Below are 18791 nucleotides of genomic sequence, written 5' to 3' on the forward strand. Positions count from 1 at the left end.
GCAAGTGTTGGCCGACATGTTTTGCTCAATGTCTGTAAACATTCTGATAAATCGATAAAGCTTAGCAGTGTTTCTCACAAGAGAAAAAAAACTGTCGGTGATTAGCCTAAACGGGATCATTGCCTGAGTTAAAAAACAAACCACGGCAAAAATGACGGAACGGTCACGTCCAGCTCACTCGCCACCCAAAAGGCCAAAACCGGAGAACCATCCAAAACCCCCTACCACCGTTCCTGCCACGCGGGCCCCATAAATCCCCGGCCACATCGCCCGTCTGGATTCTACACCCGCCTCCCTCCCGCTGCCCGGTGACGGGCTTCAGCCGGTCTACACCCGCAAGTTGACCGCCAGCCGTCGCGCTGCCTTCTTCTCCTCTGCCGGTAAATAAAACCCCACGACGAGGAAAAAAAAAACTCTTTTCTACTAACACGCGCAGCCCCAGCGAAGCAGCTCAGCGGCGACAACAAAAGAGGGGGCCCTTTCCGTTGGTCGCCACCGCCACCGCCACCTCGCCTCGGCCCACCCCCCGCTCCTCCGCACGCCCGCGCGGGATCTCGCGCTCGCCCCGAGGAGGGCTCTCCCGGTGAGCGCTCGTCGATTGGTCGGTGCGCACGTGGTGATCGCGGGCGGATCTGGCGGGGTCTCGCCGGATCTCGGGCCATTTCGGGGGGTCGTTGCTGATGGTTGGGTTTCCTTTGTTTTGTAGCAGGGTTTGCGGCGGGCGATGGCGAGCCGGGTGAAGGAGGACGAGAAGAACGAGCGGGTCATACGGGGGCTGCTCAAGCTGCCCGCCAACAAGAGGTGCATCAACTGCAACAATTTGGTAGGTTTCTCTCTAGATTGCTCCAGTTCGCTTCCTTAATGTGGTCGGATTTGAGACCGCGTTCGGGTGTGGGAGTCTAGAGTGGCTTAGAGGTCGCTTGACTTCATCCGCCATGGTTTGCTGCAAATGGCGCCTATCTGTCAAACACGAATGCGCATGGCGTAGGAGGGTTCTCATGGACATGGACTGGTAGGGGGTCTAACCATCATCCTGTTAGGTGGGCTAGAGATAAATGCAGCCTCGGTCTGCAGATTATGCCGTGGTCCTAAATAAATACGGCAGTCACAAGCATGGTGTTGGGATGCAACATGAGCCTAAGCTATTAATAATAAGGAAAGTGGCGATGGATTATGGGTGCCTCATCGCTCGCCACACCTTGTTAAGCTTGAGGCCCTTTTATGCGCACTCCCTTAGTGGCTAGGCGCCCACCGAAGCTACCAATGTGGAAACTGGGAGGCCCATTTGGATGACTACCATTTTGGTAATCGACTCTTGCCCTTTCTTTGAAGCTACTGAGGTCTCTTCAGTGGTTTCGTTGTTGGGATGCACCGCAGTGATGTTACTAAATCTTAATTGTTAGTGCCACATTTGCATCCTGCATAACTTTGTGCCATGAGTTGTTGTCAATTGTTCATGTTCTATTCAATTCTCAGCAGGACCCAACATATCCATTCACATGATCAGTGGCGGAGCGTGAACCAAATCCGGGGGGGGGGGGGGGGGGGGCAAAAAGCTAGGGAGATTCACAGAGAGTTTAGGCTTAGAAGTAGCTTATCCTTGCAAAAATTTCTCTTGTAAGGGGGGGGGGGGGGGGGGGGTTTGGCGGGGACCCCTTTGATCCCGCCGATGCTCCGCCAGTGCACATGATATCTACTGTTATTTGAGACACCTCTAGTGCTTACTACTGAGTATGCAGCAGGATGGGTTGATTTGAAGGCCGCACCCCTTTTATTTTGACATCACAATTGAAACCTACCTAGTTTGCTATGCTGCATAAAATTGCATTAGTTGTTATGCTCTATAGCTCCATCGTGTCTCTGATATGATGCAACCATCTAATGTTTTTAACGTGAAGAACAATGCAAAATGGACAAGCCATGGATGTGATTGACAGTAGAAACAGTTGTGCCCATTGATGTCATATTTGTGTCGAAGTGTATATGTGGATTGCCTAGCCCTTTTTATCAGTTCAGACTTTTGGTTGCGTTGGTTAGTGCATGAAGCTTGACATGGTATCAGGGCCTAAGGTCTTGAGTTCAAGTCCTGGCTTTTGCAATTTATCCAAAAATTGTTGTTCCCCCCTTTGTGTCCACGTGTAGGCCCCTTGAGGCATACGGATTGCCTAGCCCTTTCCATCAGTTAGGGCTTTTGGTTGCATTGGCTAGTGCATGAAGTTTGACAATTTGAAGATTCATTAGCTCAGATTTGTGCCCATTGTCTTGCTGCAATTCAGTTTTCCTTGCATTTCCCCAGAGCTAATTTTATTCCATTCCACCATAAACAGAACTTATGAGTGCCAGCTTGTGAATTATATAGGCCATTTTGCCCATCTTCCATGTTGCTTGTTATTTGTATACCTTACATGTTTCCTAAAGATTGAAATACTGATGCACCACATATATTGGTATGAACAGGGACCACAATATGTGTGCACAAATTTCTGGACCTTCGTTTGTACCAATTGCAGTGGAGCACAGTAAGATTCCTTTTCAGTTCTCTTTCATTTCGTCTTAGTTTTGTTAAACTAGATGTATCATGGTCGATTTAAATAACAGGTTCACAACCCCCAATTGGAATGATTGAAGTTAGCCTTCCATAATAATTGCCTGATTTTTCTTTTCTGCTCCTCCTAGCCGAGAGTTCACTCACCGGGTGAAATCTGTTTCCATGGCTAAATTTACCGCACAAGAAGTCACTGCTCTACAAGGAGGAGGAAATGAGGTATTTCCATGTTCCTATAGTTCTGAATTTTCCATCAGTTCATGTATTTCTGCTTAACTTGACATGGTGTTTGCATAACTTGTAGCGTGCTAGAGAAATATTTTTCAAGGAGTGGGATTCTCAGCGTAATCCATACCCTGACAGCAGGTTACCTTTCTTTGTCCATGTTCAAGGTTATAACTTGTTAGTTTTGCCTTTAGAATTCTGACCTGTTTGACTGTTTCATACTGTCTCAGTAATACGGACAAATTGAGGAATTTCATCAAGCATATTTACGTGGAGCGGAGATATACAGGAGAAAGAAGCTCTGATAGACCACCGAGGGGAAAGGTGATGCTGGCTCCCTATAGCTCTAGCATTTCTGCTGTGATAACTGCCATCAATTTTGGGAAACTCTCTGTTATCTTGTAAATTCATTTTTTGCTGGTTGATTTGCATATTCAGGACGATAAGGATGAACATAGCGAAAATAGAAGATCTGATGGAAATCGGGGTGGTTCAAGAAGTCCACCATACAATGAAAGTTACTCTGACCGTCGGAGTTATAGTGGACGGAGTGATGACAGAAATTCCAGACATTCCTATGGAGAACGTAGTCCTGGCTATGACCAGAATGACTATAAGAAAAGCCCCCGCCACTTTGAAGCTGTCGACGATAGATCTGGGAAAACAACTCCAGTTCAAAGGTTCGAGGACCGCAGGTTTTCTGAACCACGAAAGCCAGAGACTGGGTCTCCAAATTACCAGAGAGAAGCCAACGGATCTAGTCCTCCTGTTGTACGGCCAGTGAGGGAGATATTGGGTGATGATGCTCCTCAACTTCGGATTGATGAACCTCCAAAGCCGAATGTAGCCAGACCGATTGACCCTCCAAAACCAAATGGAACCAGGACCATTGAGCCTCCACCTCAGGCACAGGTTGTTCTTGGTGTTTTCAATCCCTCTCAGACACTGGTTTTAGATACCCTTGAAATGTTAGCATATTTAACTGTTTTGTCTTGCATGTTTCATACTGCAGAGGACATCTACTGCCAGCAGTATTGGTTCTTCCGAGGGGATTTCGGAACAGACGAAGGCAGCAACTCCAGTCAGTTTAATTGATTTTGGTGCAGATCCTGAACCCACTGCATCTGCCCCGCCATCACAGACAGCCCCTACACCCCAACAGCAGCCAGTTAGTGCACAGCCTATTAACGCAACAACGCCGCAACATGTTCTTGAACAAGGCAAAAGTGCTCCATCAGTGAGCGGCGGTGATTGGGCATCTTTTGATGCTTTTGGCCAGCAGCAGCAAACACCACAAGTAGGCAGCACCGTAAATCCACTTGAGTCTGTGCTTGCACAACTATCATTCTCCGAAACACCCTCTGCCTCCAATACGTCAGCCTTTTCAACTTCTGTTGATCCGCAAGCAAATGGAGGACAGCTGTCCATGATAGATACATCACATTCTTCATTATTTGGTCCACCCGTTGGAATCTCAGGCAATCAGGTACCTCCCTTCGCAGAAAATTTCAAGAAGTGTGCATCGAATGAGTATTTTATTGAAAGAAGTTGTGTTACAGGTCTCAACAGGAATGCCTGTCCAAGGATCTGCAGTTCATCAATCTGCTGTGGCTGCCTCTATGGGTGGTCTTCCATCTCAATTGCCTTCAAATTCTCAAGGAACCAGTGGTATTCAAGAAGCAACGTCTTCTCATGACAGCAAATCCAGTGGGCGGACAGCACTGCCAGTGGTATGTGATTAATTACTTGTAAATTATTGAGCAGCTATCAAGGGAACACGTTCTATATGCCCTCACCCTATGAGCTATTCCAGATTTCCATTTTCACCCATTGCTTGATTGATGTGGTATACTCCCTCTGTTCCTTTTTAGTCTGCATATAAGTTTTGTCTGAAGTCAAAGTATCTCTAGTTTGACCAAACTTATAGAAAAAAGTATGAACATTCACAATATCAAATGAATTTCATTAGATTCATTACAGAATGTAGTTCCATGTTACATATATTTGGTATTGTATATGTTGATATTTTTAATATAAATTTGGTCAAACTTTGCACATTTTGACTTGACACAAATCTCATACGCGGAGTAAAAAGGAACGGAGGAAGTGCATAATATACACACTATTAGTTTGCATGCCCTACACTGCAGCTACCGCAAAGTACTGCTCCCTCCATTCTGAATCCAGTTAGCTTTTTGTTTTGCAGTCTCCGGTATGCAACTTTGACCGTTACTGTTTTTATAATTATGTTAGTACTTAGTAAAATATCATCAGATATTTATAATCAATTCCAATGGCATGATTTTCACCTAACCAAATGAAATAGTTTTTATTCATTAGTAGTTGACGAAGAATCAAAGATAGTTGTCATCTGCTCCCTCCTTACAGTTGTACTAAATCAAAGACACTTATTTTGGGACGGAGGGAGTATTTTTCAACAAAGGCATGATAAGCCAGGGCTGAGAATATTGTTATTCTTTTGATGTATCTAAGGCGGGGAGCTTTTTACTAGCATTAGTATGTCTACTTTTAGGGAGAGGTTCGGTACTTGCATTTAGATGGGGCCATGTGGTTTTTTATGGATATTAGATCACATTTCAGTGGGATATAAGCACTTATCATGCAGAAATAGAACTATATAAATACCTGTAGTAATTGCAATTCCTAATCAAACAAATGCAAGGCATGGAAGGGCTACAAAAGTATTAATGACTGTTTTGATGCATTGGGCATGCCGTATCTTGTTAGGCCAACAAGTTATATCTGAAGAAACCAGATGGTAGATTATAAAAACTAAAAAAATACTCCTCCGTTCCAAAATGGATGACTCAACTTTATACTAAAGTTAGTATAAAGTTGAGTCATCTATTTTGGAACGGAGGGAGTACCTGAGAGCATCATTAGCGGGTGGCAAAATCATAGTAGGTATTAGCTTGATTTTTTGTTCTCCATAAAATAGTACTCCCTCTGTAAAGAAATACTTCCTCCGTTCCTAAATATAAGTCCTTTTAGAGATTTCAACATGAACTACATACGGATGTATATAGACATAGTTTAGAGTGTAGATTCACTCATTTTGCTCCGTATATAGTCCATATTGGAATCTCTAAAAAGACTTATATTTAGGAACGGAGGGAGTACTAACTTAGTGATCTAAAAAGTCGTTTATTTCTTTACAGAGGGAGTATAACACATGTTCATTGATGTTAACAGCTTTTGTTCATATGTGTTGACATGTGTTCATTTTCAAGACCATCGCCTAATTGTCAATTGAAGATAAATGTGTCGTCTTTTTAAGAACGTGATAAGCTGATGTTGTCAAAACCATTCCATTAAATGAAATCATTGCATCGGCACATCTAACATCAGATCGAATCTCTGCAGGATTTCTTTACTTCACTATATCCATCAGCAACTCCAGCAATGCCTGGCTGGCAGAGAGCTCCCCAGTCTGGAATGGGATTTGGCATGCAGTATCCTGCTGCAATGGTATTCATTCTCACGATAGTGATTCATATGATTATTATTTGAGATCATTGTCAATATTTGTCTTACAAAAATGTCCTCCCAGTTGCAGGGAATGCAGTCATATCCTCAGGCAACATTTTCTCAACCTACATATCAACAACCTATGTATCAGCAACCTACATACCAACAACCTACGTATCAACAGCCTGTATATCAGCAAAATGCGTATCCCCAACCTGCGAAAGCTTCAAACCCTTTTGACCTCGGAAATGAGGCAGCCCCAATTCAAGCTCACATGGTATAACTAGATATTTTCTCTTCTGCATAATATTTGAAAGTAGAATAATTTTGCATATTTTCTCCTCCAATTCAAGTATTTCAACGTTGAGCAAAAAAATAATTGTTAAGTGAATCAGTTTGAAACACTTCCTGCTTTACCTTGATATTATCCACATTAACTTGTTGGTTTCTTGCTTAATGTTAACTATGTTCATCGTTTGTTCTATTAACTCATTTTTGTTGTGACCTTGAGCAGTCCCGACCACTGGGAGCATCAGCAGGCGCTACTAACCCAACATTAGTTGGTAACTCTAGTTTTGGAGTTCCACCTCAGCAGCCTCAGCAGATGTATCAGCCATCTGTACATCAAAGTATTTACTTAGTTCCTCATCACCGTCTCTACACTGTTGCTCTTTATTATTACTACTACTACTTTGACATGCGGTACTAATTTGTGTTTCGACTTCAGACCATTACATGATGCAGCATGTTTCAAACAACATGCCTGAGCAGCTACCTAATGGCATGCTTCCAAGGTGAGCTATACTTGTTATCAGTATATCCTGTAAGTTGAAATGTTAGTGCTATGCTTTGCATATGAGCCGAGTTAATTATTATTTCCAACTATTCTATTCCACATCTTAGTCATATACTCCCTCCGTTCCTAAATATTTGTCTTTTTAGAGATTTCAAATGGACTACCACATACGGATGTATGTAGACATATTTTAGAATGTAGATTCACTCATTTTGCTCCGTATGTAGTCACTTGTTGAAATCTCAAGAAAGATAAATATTTGGGAATGGAGGGAGTATAATATAGGTAACAAAAAATAGCACCCACCTTAAATAGGGAACTAGAACTCGCTGAACTGTCACTTCTGGCCATTGGGTCATATTGGATGGTCGAGATAAACCACTGAATGCCACCAGCTTTCAAAGCAATCCTGTGATTATTTCATCTTCATCCTACTAGCATCCCACTTGCAATGACATGGGTAGTCCTTGTTTGCATCTTCAAATCTGATAAGAGCGATCAAGGCTGTATGTGGCTGTATGTTTATTGTGATCTTTCTGGCAACACCTCCGACTTACTCGTGACATCACAGGCAACAAGGAGGTGCTGGTTCCCTCGGCGTAGGCTATGATCAACAAGCTGCTCCTAGGTATTCCCAGCCAAACACCCCACCGTCCTATGGTGCTGTGGGTGGAAATCCTTTCGGGTAAAAGGCTTATCAAATGTGGACGTACCATGTTACCTGTTTATGGTATCTTGTGTATCTTCAGACCACTGGTTTGTGGTGCCCACTGCCCAGTGTGATAAGAATGCACAAAGCCCTGGAGAAAATTTGTTTCATATTACTGGTTATGTGTTTGTCACTGTAGCTCCACATAAGCTTCAGGAGCAGGAGTTCTGCGGTTCTTCTAGCCCCTATTTTCTTGTATATTTGTGTTTGGTGTTCTGTGTGCGTTGCATCCGATGTATATTCACAGAGACCCTATGCCTTGTATGGTTTTTGATTGGGATCTTTCGAGCGGCCATATCTGATAGTGTACTTAGTTCAGAATGTTATTTTTAGTCCAGCTGGCTATTCAATTTTAATGTTTATTGCAATGCATGACTGAAGGACGTATAATTGTGATTAATCAGTTGTTTTGGTCTCACGCTATTATTGCATTATATGGATCCTTTCTTCCAGGCATGGTTATTTTTCTTGCTATTTCTTGGGAGGAACGATCTATACACACAAGTTTGAGCAACAAATACACTTGGATTGGACTTTGCCTGTTTGTTCCCTCCGAGCCTTGGGGTTGGTGCTTGGCTCGGGTGCAGACTTAGAGCTTGATCATGTATCTGTAGAAAATAAAATAATTTTGGATCGGAGGGAGTACCATTTATAGAAAGTTTGGGCCAAAAAGACGTCTGTGGAATAAATTTATAGGATCTTGTAAACTTGACCAACTTGACCCCAACTTCCCATTGGCTAAGGGGCTAAGGGAGAGTTTTTTATGCGAGCATCCTACAGTCATCCCATGTACACTATGACTACCCCCCAAGCATATGTTGAGACCTTGAGCACACGTCATTGGACACAAGGTTAACTTGCTCCTCTTTGAACGGTCACTTTTTACATATGAGACATGGCCACTACCTCATGCATGGACCTTTTACATGTGAGACATGGCCACTACCTCATGCATGGACCTTGTGTATACTCAGGCACAGCCGAGACGACCATGGAGAATCAAAGGACCAAGGTCAAGCATGGAAGAGGAGAAGGAAGAAGAGAACGAGCAACTCAGGAGCTGCCCGGATGATCTGGACCGACACACGACATGAGGACATCAAGCCCCAGGCCGAAGCCGGATCATTCGGACCAACACCCCGACAATCTGGAACCACCCAGATCATCCGGACGCCAACCCGGACATCCGGGCCACCCGCGACTGCTACGACACATCCGAATGATCCGGACGGTCGCCCGGATCATCCGGACCACGCCTACGTGTATGACTTGGGCCGAGGCCCATGTACCCCTTCGCCCCCTAGTCTATATATACTCCTCCATCATTTTAGGATTAGCATTGTATTAGTTCATTTGTATGTGAGCTTTGCTCCTATCTACTCTACTCTTTTGAGAGAGAGAGAGAGGGAGGGAGAGAGAGAGAACCCCACTCCAAATCGTGAAAGATCGGCCCTAGGGTTCCACTCTACATCATCTTGGTATCATGAGCCACGTTGATCACGAATTTGGAGTCCCCCCACCGTTTTCTAGCCTTGTTTTGCTATTTCGTCCTAAATTCGAAAATCCCCAGCAAAAACAGCCCCAATTTTTTATTATGATTTGTTGGTTTGATGATGTTTTGTTGATTTTGATCCATGGATTCGTTGTGTTTCGAGTGGATCTAGCTCTCCACAAGTTTCCCCACCTTCCATACATGAAATTCGTCCAATTTTGACCCCGAGATCGAAAATTTCCGCCACAAAATCGCGACCCGGAAGGAAATCCCGAGCAGAGTTGACCTGCCCGGATCATCTCGACCCTCCCGGCTCAGCTGGACACCCACCCGGACATCCGGATAACCCACACACCCGAGTTGACGAACCCAGATCATCCGGATGTACTCCCGGATCAGCTGGACCTCCTCCCGGGTGTCCGGGTAACCCTGAAACCGACTGTGCTGAATTCTTGTTTTGGCCATAACCAATTCATCCGGAGTCCATCTTTGACGTTCTTTAGCTACTCCCTCCGTTCCTAAATATTTGTCTTTCTAGAGATTTCAATAAGTGACTACATACAGAGCAAAATGAGTGAATCTACACTCTAAAATATGTCTATATACATTCGTATGTGGTAGTCCATTTGAAATCTCTAAAAATACAAATATTTAGGAACGGAGGGAGTAGTTTTGAAGCTATTGACATTCCCCATCCCACAAAAATACTACTTCCATCATTTGGCTCCATCAAATTTTTAGAACTTTGGCATCTTTGCCTAGGGCCACCACCATATCATCCGCATTACCACCATAGCCTTCGGTACCTTGCCCATTTTGTTGCCCATTCCATTTGTGGTTGTTTGAGTTGTGATTTGAGTCTCCTAAGGTGTTTCGGCTACTTAGGGACGGTTGCTTCTTCGTCAACCAGCACCACCACTTTCACATTGCCAACTTCAAAACCACCACCGCAATCCGCTAGCACCATTTGACATTTGCCTTTGGAGATTTTGAGTTATGGTTTTTCCGTTTCCTAGGGTGTTTCGGCTAACTAGGAACGGTTCGACATCGACAACACCGCCGCTCAGCTTCGCCAAGGATTCGACATCGACCACCTTCACCATTTTGACACCCTAACTGTACGCAAGAACAGTAACCTCTATATCATCTTGGTACCATGGTATCCCGTCATTGTACAATCTTCTTGCCATAGTATTGATAACCCTAGCCCATTTTGCGTCACTTGCCTATCGAGACTAGCCATTGAGTATTGCCGGCAACTTTACTTGTGCACATTAGTGATCATCGATCTACACCTTCCATTGCATACATACCATATCATCTTGGTATCATCATATCATCTCTTGTGTCACAAGATTGTTCCCGCATATACACAATTGCTATCTTGCTTTGTGCATTTCGCATAGTGGCCATATAAAAAAAGAGTAAGCTTTTAAGCAAAAGAAAAAGTGTGAACAAAGAGCTTGTAACCAATAGCCATAGCATCATACCACATTGCATATAAGGTTGTCATATCCGATCATCTTGGATCAAATTGAGAGAGACACCGGAACATCATACACAATAGCATATTTGGGATATAAGTTGATACATTTTGCATCTTATAGGTTGTGCACAAGTGTCGTATCCGCGTTTTGATCAATCGTGCTAGCGTCTCTCTTGAGTTGTGCAACATGAGCATTTTCCGTGGATTCCACATTTTGTGCTCATTCCTTGGTTGCACAACCCCATTTATCTATCTGTGTGTGTGTGTTTCCGTGTGCCACCCATTGCTATTGGTCTACTTGTTTCACTCGTGAATTTGTGAATCTCTTTCAACATTATTGACTCTTGCTAACAATTGCATCAATTTTTTGTGCCACTATCCTCACCAAGCTCCAGCAAAAGCTTTAGTTGTGTAGGTGTGAGAATTGACAAGATCTGGTACCAATTGTGCTATTTCCTTGATACATTATTGAGTGATCACTGATCCGTCTTCAACATCGGGTAAGGCTTCTCTTTCTTCCACTCACATTTGCTTGAGTCCTATGATGGAGAGGCGAAGCATTTCATCTCCGGTCTTCAACGACAACGACGGCGCGAACAACTACGTCACCATCACTCACACCGTCGAACTACAACGAGCAATGCAAGGCGCACAATCTACCTTGCGCAAGCGCATCGACAACCTCGCCACCAACATACGACATTCCAAAGCAAGGAAAAGGGACTACATCGATGGCATGTTTGACTACCACAACAAACACATGGTGGAAATCCGACGGATATTATCCGACTACAAGTCTTCTTCTCCTTCGTCATCCTCAAGGCGGCGGCGAGCGAGTCGCAAATCTTCGGAGCACCCAAGCGATGCAGCGCAATTCGTCCACGTCCACATCTCAATGGTGACCATCATCACATTCGTGATCCACATCTTCATGAAGGGCAAGTCATCTCCAAGCATCATGTGCACGACGACGACGAACGACATCTACTACGAGCTCAAGCACGACAATGACATCATCAACATGAAGATGCTCGCCAAGCGCAAACCTACAAGTCCCAACAAGCTCTACATCAAGCTATGGTCAACCTTCATGAGCACATGAGAGGATCGCGAGACAAGCACCACCAAGAGGAAGCTATGGCTATCACCCCCACTTCGGCATCTTTGCCAAGTGTTATCAAGGCATCTTTGCCTTTGGACGTACGACATCTTCGCCTACTTCCCATGAGTACGCCTACATCGACATCATCAAGTCCAAGGCAACCACCTACAAGCGAGGGCGACACTTCCATCTTTGGAAGCCCCTCAAGGAAGATGTCTGAGCATGGGAAATTCCCTTCGGTCATGGAGACGAACTACGAGGTGCCACATCATATGGGCCTCATACAACAAGACAGCGACAAGACGGTTGAGCAAGGGCCACCCCCTTCGACCACGGCGACGAGCGTGAACATCTTCAACAACATGAAGATGGCGCCCCAATGGGACTCATACTCCGAGTCACGCTACGAGACCGCACATGATACCCTCTCTTTGGTCTCGGAGGAGAGCGATGATTTGCCACTTCCTACGACATTCAACCAAGGCGGCGATCGGAGTTGAGCATGGAGACATTTGCACCTACATCTCTCCGACACCCACATATGGCGAGATGCCCCAATTGCCATGTGAGGAGAGCCACCACGCCATGTGTGAGATGAGTGACTCCACCATATATGACATTGAGTGCATTTCCTATGAGAGGATGAGTGTGACCACCACTAGCACCACACATGAGAGCATGCCACACATCCTATGTGAGGTTAAGTGCCATTTGAGTGACTCCACCAACCATATGAGTGAGAGCATCTTATCGGGAGTGAGTGAGCCACAACACTTAGTGAGTGAGGTAGTTGAGACGTCATGTGAGGCCACTATGATTTCTAACGACTTACCCTCTACTCCGAGTGTGTTTTACTTTTTGGTGCTAGATCTCCAACAAGACGAAGCGCCAATCCTGGACGAGTCCATACCTCCAATGGGCAAACCGATGGCCATGATGGATGATTTTGCGCCCCCACATGGTACCATCAAGTTGATGAATCTATTGACCAAGCGTCAATTTTGGCAACCTCACCTACAACACATGAGCGGAGCTCTAAAGGTAACATAGGTGATGATACTTCTCTTGTCCCACTAGTGGACTATCTTGCAAATGATTGCTTGCATGATGTCGATCACCTTATGGATTCATCGCATACTATATGTCTTGCTTAGATGTGCCACCTATTTATGATGAATATGATGATGGGCATGTTGAATTGCCTAGTTGTGATGCTATGCTCGATAGGATTTCATGTGCAAATTCTATCGGTCACGTCATGTTTGACAATCCATTAAACTTGTCATATGCTATGAGTGAGATCTACCATATTGCATCATTACAATCTCAACATAATAACTATGCATGCCCCATTAAAATAAATCCCATTTGCACTTATGGCATAGATGATAAGGTCATGGTTATTGGTATGTGTTTCTCTTGCGATGATATTGCTAAACTACCCTTTCAAAATTTGTGCAATTCATCTCATATGTCATGCCATGAAAATTATTGTGTATCGCATGATTCCATCCCTTGTGTGCACCATATGCATACAATTGATGACAATGCTCTAGATATTACTAGTGATGCATTACGCAATTGGAGTCTTCACTGTGCTATACATAACAACAAACCTATCATGTTGGATGACATGTTTCTATATCATGCGTCTCATTTATTTGAGCATTGGATATTCTGTGCTAACCAACACATGCACGTGCGCATCATAATGGATGATGTGTACATATACTATGCACACACAATTTTCCCTTTGCCTTTGTTTGTGTAGGTACTCATGAATACTCGTCAACCTCACAATCCCACGACTTGACGAAACGAGCTCTTGAGCAACGATGATTTGGGATCCCGTGGATTATCCTTACCACCGTTCCCTTCGCGCAAGGACTATGCACATATCTTTTACTTGGTTCTCACACGACCATGGGCTATATATCACTTGTCACCTTTTGCCCATTGTGCTATGTTCACTTTGCATGTTATGCCTCTTTTTATGCTTTTGTCATGCAATTGTGACCCTTGCTTACATTTACCATTGATTCACCATTATACTACTTCTATGTGTATTTTGCATGTTTGGCGGAGATACTTGTTGCTATTGCCATGTTCTATACATGCTCCATTCTATTGTTGATTCTTGTGTTGGGAGAGTCATGATGTTCCATTGCTACATACATAGGACTTCTTGCCAATACAATGAACCTACACTACAGGAAACAGCTTCTTTGCCGTCTGCCACGGCGGACGGCAAAGGCTCGAAAGGTGGACGACAAAGACCTTTGCCGTCAGCCGCGGACGGCAAAAGGCTCCGGCAAAGAAGGCTACGGTAAACAGCTGCTTTGCCGTCTGCTTCCTGGCGGCGGATGGCAAAGGCTCTTTGCCGTCTGCGGCGGATGGCAAAGAGGGCGGGCGGTGGGGCGGCGGGGCCCCGGGGCGGCGGCGAGTGGTGGGGGCGGCGGCGGGCGGCGGTTGCGGCGGCGGGGTGGGAAGAGGTGGCGGCGAGGAGAGAACAGAGTAACGGGCGGGGGGGTACGGGCCGTTAGGTAGTGCCCTCTTTGCCGTCCGCCTCTCTTTGCCGTCCGCCCTTTTGCCTCTTTGCCGTCTGCTGGCAGACGGCAAAGAGGTGGGCCGTTAAGTTTTTCCAAACGGGCGGGGGGTGGGGGCCATCTCTCTCTTTGCCGTCTGCCAGCGGACGGCAAAGATTCTTTGCCGTCTGCAAGCTTCTTTGCCGTCTGCTTTTGGGTAGCTGATGGCAAAGAGCTTCTTTGCCGTCAGCTAGCAGACGGCAAAGAGCTGGCAGATGGCAAATTAGCTGATTCCAGTAGAGCTACTTTGCTCATATCTTGTTTTCATGCTTGTGATATGTCATGTGCATTATGTATGCCCACTATTTGCACACATGACATGATTACCTCTAGTATGTTGCATCTTCGCACTACTAGCTTGCATGAATTGTTTACTATGATCACTTGATTTGTCGCATCACCCATGATACATAATTGCTCATTGCATTGGGTTGATGATATATATGTTGATGCTTCTCACATGATTTGTATCGATCATTGTCCCATATCTCCATTAGTTGCCTCTCTCATATTCACTTGTAGTGAGTGCAACCATGCTATGCTTATTGATCTTGGAGACTTGGACATCTTACTTGCGAAGCATGCTTGTTTGATTGGGCTTAATGCATTTGGTTGCTGTAGCATCTTATGCCTACATACCATGCACTACACCCTTATCTCTTATGATGAGAATGTTGAAAACACTTGTTGGGTAACCCACCACACGAATAGGTTTTGCAATTCCGCTAACCTCATTTGTTTTCCCGAGTGTTTGTCATGTTCTTTCGTTTTGAAGGATTCACAAGGCGATACCGTCATGAGACATATTGGTTATGTGAAGGCGTACTTTATGTGCAACTCCAACATCTTCGGGAATATTCATAAGGTGAAATCCTTCCCTTTGAGCCATCCTCACATACGCATATTGGATGGGTCATTCTTTCATTGTTGTTTCCTTCTTCTTGTCTACATGATACATCTATTGGATGGAGGATTGACATTAGAGATGGACCCTATGGACCTTCAAGTTGAGGAGTGCTTGGACTTAGTGGATGCACCACCGAACCACCAATTATTCCACGACATCGAGCTATGTTACAACACCACCCATAACAAATTTGCATCTTATGCATGGATTGACTCACATTATGATTGCCTTGTTGCATCTTGTATTTCTATGTCATCCATGATATATGAGCTTGTGCACTTAGCAAATTTGTTGTGATCTTCCTTGATGGCATATTCATACATAATGATCACATTGCCTACCATCAATTGCATGATAACAAAATCATATTGAGCATCCATTATCATGTTCATGCTTTTGATACACCGTCCCATTATGACATCATTTTGCACAATGGTTGCATTGATCACATTCACAATACATTTGTGTGCACAATGAATGAATTTTCTCCCATGAATGCTTTACATATCATTTTACATCATTTTACTAAGCATCTTGTGCCTTGTCACGAACAATATTATCAGATGAACTCATGCTTCAATGATGGACACCTTGTGTGCGCTAACCATTGTATTTCCGAGTGTCTTTTGTGCTTGCCCTTTTTGCATGTATACCACTCTGTAGACACCTTGGAGTACTTGGATTGCGCCATGCCTTCAACTCCATCCAATTACAAGTCCATCCATGACAACCGTTTCCATGGTGATGAGGATTACGATCCGAGCTCGGATCTTTCCCAAGGGGGGGGGGATGATGCAGAGCATCCTACAATCATCCCCATGTACACTACGACTACTCCCCAACCCCCAAGTGGACATATGTTGAGACCTTGAGCACATGCCACTGGACACAAGGTTAACTCGCTCCTTCCGAACCGTCACTTTCCACATGTGAGACATGACTACTACCTCATGCATGGACCTTGTGTAAACTCAGGCACAACCGAGACGACCATGGAGAATCAAAGGACCAAGGCCAAGCATGGAAGAGGAGAAGGAAGAAGAGAGCGAGCAACTCAGGAGCTGCTCGGATGATCCGGACCGAGACCCGGACGATCCGGCCCCTGGCCCGGATGATCCGGTTACACGCGACATGAGGACAACTGTTGGGGAACGCAGTATTTCAAAAATTCCCTACGATCACGCAAGATCTATCTAGGAGATGCATAGCAACGAGACGGGAGTGTGTGTCCATGTACCCTCGTAGACCGAAAGCGGAAGCGTTATGTTAACTCTGTTGATGTAGTCGTACTCTTCGCGATCCAATCATGACCCAACCGATCAAGTACCAAACGCACGACACCTCCGAGTTCTGTACACGTTCAGCGTGATGACGTCCCTCGAGCTCTTGATCCAGCAGAGGTTCGGGGATGTAGATGAGTTCTGTCAGCACGACGGCGTGATGACGGTGTTGATGATGTGATCCGCGTAGGGCTTCGCCTAAGCACTATGACAATATGATCTGACGTGTAATCTGTGGAGGGGGGCACATCACATGGCTAAGACAATTGATCTTGTGTGTTCTAGGGTGCCCCCATGCCTTCGTATATAAAGGAGGAGAGGGGGAGGCCGGCCGGCCCCTGTAGGGCGCACCAAGAGAGAGGAGTCCTACTAGGACTCCAAGTCCTAGTAGGATTCCACTTGGTGGAAGGGGGAAGAAGGAAGGGAGAGGGAGAGGGGGGCCGCGCTCCTTCCCCTAGTCCTATTCGGACTCCCCATGGGGGGGGGTGCCACCTCATCATGGCCTGCCCTCTCTCTCCCCTAAGGCCCATGTTGGCCCATTACTTCCTCGGGGGGTTCCGGTAACCCCTCCAGCACTCCGTTTTTACCCGGTACCTCTCGGAACTCTTCGAGTGTCCGAATAACATCGTCCAATATATAATTCTTTATGTCTCAACCATTTCAAGACTCCTTGTCATGTCCGTGATCTCATCCGGGACTCCGAAAAACATTCGGTTATCAAAACACATAACTCATATAATACAAAATCGTCATCGAACGTTAAGCGTGCAGATCCTACGGGTTCAAGAACTATGTAGGCATGACCGAGACACCTCTCCGGTCAATAACCAATAGCGGAAACTGGATGCTCATATTGGTTCCTACATATTCTACGAAGATCTTTATCGGTCAAACCGCATAACAACATACGTTATTCCCTTTGTCATCGGTATGTTACTTGCCCGAGATTCGATCGTCGGTATCTTCATACCTAGTTCAATCTCGTTACCGGCAAGTCTCTTTACTCGTTCCATAATGCATCCTCCCGCAACTAACTCATTAGTCACATTGCTTGCTGATAACCCACAAGTATAGGGGATCGCAACAGTTTTCGAGGGTAGAGTATTCAACCCAAATTTATTGATTCGACACAAGGGGAGCCAAAGAATATTCTCAAGTATTAGCAGTTGAGTTGTCAATTCAACAACACTTGGATAACTTAATATCTGCAGCAAAGTATTTAGTAGCAAAGTGGTATGGAAGTAACGGTAATGGTGGCAAAAGTAACAGTAGCAGTTTTGTAGTAATTGTAATAGTGGCAACGGTAAAGTAACTAAGCAAAGATCAATATGTGAAAAGCTCGCAGGCATTGGATCAATGATGAATAATTATGTCGGATGCGATTATTCATGCAACAGTTATAACATAGGGTGACAGAGAACTAGCTCCAGTTCATCAATGTAATGTAGGCATGTATTCCGAATATAGTCATACGTGCTTATGGAAAAGAACTTGCATGACATCTTTTGTCCTACCCTCCCGTGGCAGTGGGGTCCTATTGGAAACTAAGGGATATTAAGGCCTCCTTTTAATAGAGTACTGGACCAAAGCATTAACACATAGTGAATACATGAACTCCTCAAACTACGGTCATCACCGGGAGTGGTCCCGATTATTGTCACTTCGGGGTTGCCGGATCATAACACATAGTAGGTGACTATTGACTTGCAAGATAGGATCAAGAACTCACATATATTCATGAAAACATAATAGGTTCAGATCTGAAATCATGGCACTCAGGCCCTAGTGACAAGCATTAAGCATAGCAAAGTCATAGCAACATCAATCTCAGAACATAATGGATACTAGGGATCAAACCCTAACAAAACTAACTCGATTACATGATAAATCTCATCCAAACCATCACTGTCCAGCAAGCCTACGATGAAATTACTCACGCACGGCGGTGAGAATCATGAAATTGGTGATGGAGGAAGTTTGATGATGACGACGGCGACGGATTCCCCCTCTCCGGAGCCCCGAACGGACTCCAAATCAGCCCTCCTGAGAGAGTTTAGGGCTTGGCGGCGGCTCCGTATCGTAAAACGCGATGAATCCTTCTCTTTGAGTTTTTTCTCCCTGAACACGAATATATGAAGTTGGAGTTGAGGTCGGTGGAGCACCAGGGGGCCCACG

The 18791-nt window shown here is 44.9% G+C and overlaps 1 protein-coding gene across 4 annotated transcripts; it reads left to right on the forward strand.

Annotated features, from left to right (window-relative positions):
- Window positions 1–379: 379 nt before the first annotated feature.
- Window positions 380–8164, forward strand: LOC109771959 (uncharacterized). Of its 4 annotated transcripts, none has more exons than XM_020330656.4 (14): window positions 380–583; window positions 710–823; window positions 2458–2519; window positions 2677–2764; window positions 2850–2911; window positions 3001–3094; window positions 3209–3682; window positions 3783–4256; window positions 4330–4500; window positions 6155–6259; window positions 6342–6536; window positions 6774–6888; window positions 6987–7053; window positions 7627–8164. In XM_020330656.4, the coding sequence occupies exons 2-14, from the start codon at window positions 725–727 to the stop codon at window positions 7742–7744; spliced, it is 2124 nt and encodes a 707-aa protein (XP_020186245.1). In that variant the 5' UTR covers window positions 380–583; window positions 710–724; the 3' UTR covers window positions 7745–8164. The 4 variants fall into 4 exon arrangements, with proteins under 4 accessions (XP_020186245.1, XP_045085764.1, XP_020186246.1 ...); XM_045229829.2 differs by having other exon boundaries at window positions 6348–6536; XM_020330657.4 differs by having other exon boundaries at window positions 397–583; window positions 707–823.
- Window positions 8165–18791: the final 10627 nt, after the last annotated feature.

The sequence above is a fragment of the Aegilops tauschii genome, chromosome 6 (assembly GCF_002575655.3).
Source record: "Aegilops tauschii subsp. strangulata cultivar AL8/78 chromosome 6, Aet v6.0, whole genome shotgun sequence".
NCBI classification, from domain to species: domain Eukaryota; kingdom Viridiplantae; phylum Streptophyta; class Magnoliopsida; order Poales; family Poaceae; genus Aegilops; species Aegilops tauschii.

What these genes read in the sequence shown, in the direction of transcription:
- LOC109771959 (XM_020330656.4), top strand. Translation starts at nt 725, where the DNA reads ATGGCGAGCCGGGTGAAGGAGGACGAGAAGAACGAGCGGGTCATACGG. An exon ending in AATCCATACCCTGACAGCAG is followed by an intron (nt 2,912 to 3,000) that starts GTTACCTTTCTT and finishes ATACTGTCTCAG; the next exon opens with TAATACGGACAAATTGAGGA. An exon ending in ATAGACCACCGAGGGGAAAG is followed by an intron (nt 3,095 to 3,208) that starts GTGATGCTGGCT and finishes TTGCATATTCAG; the next exon opens with GACGATAAGGATGAACATAG.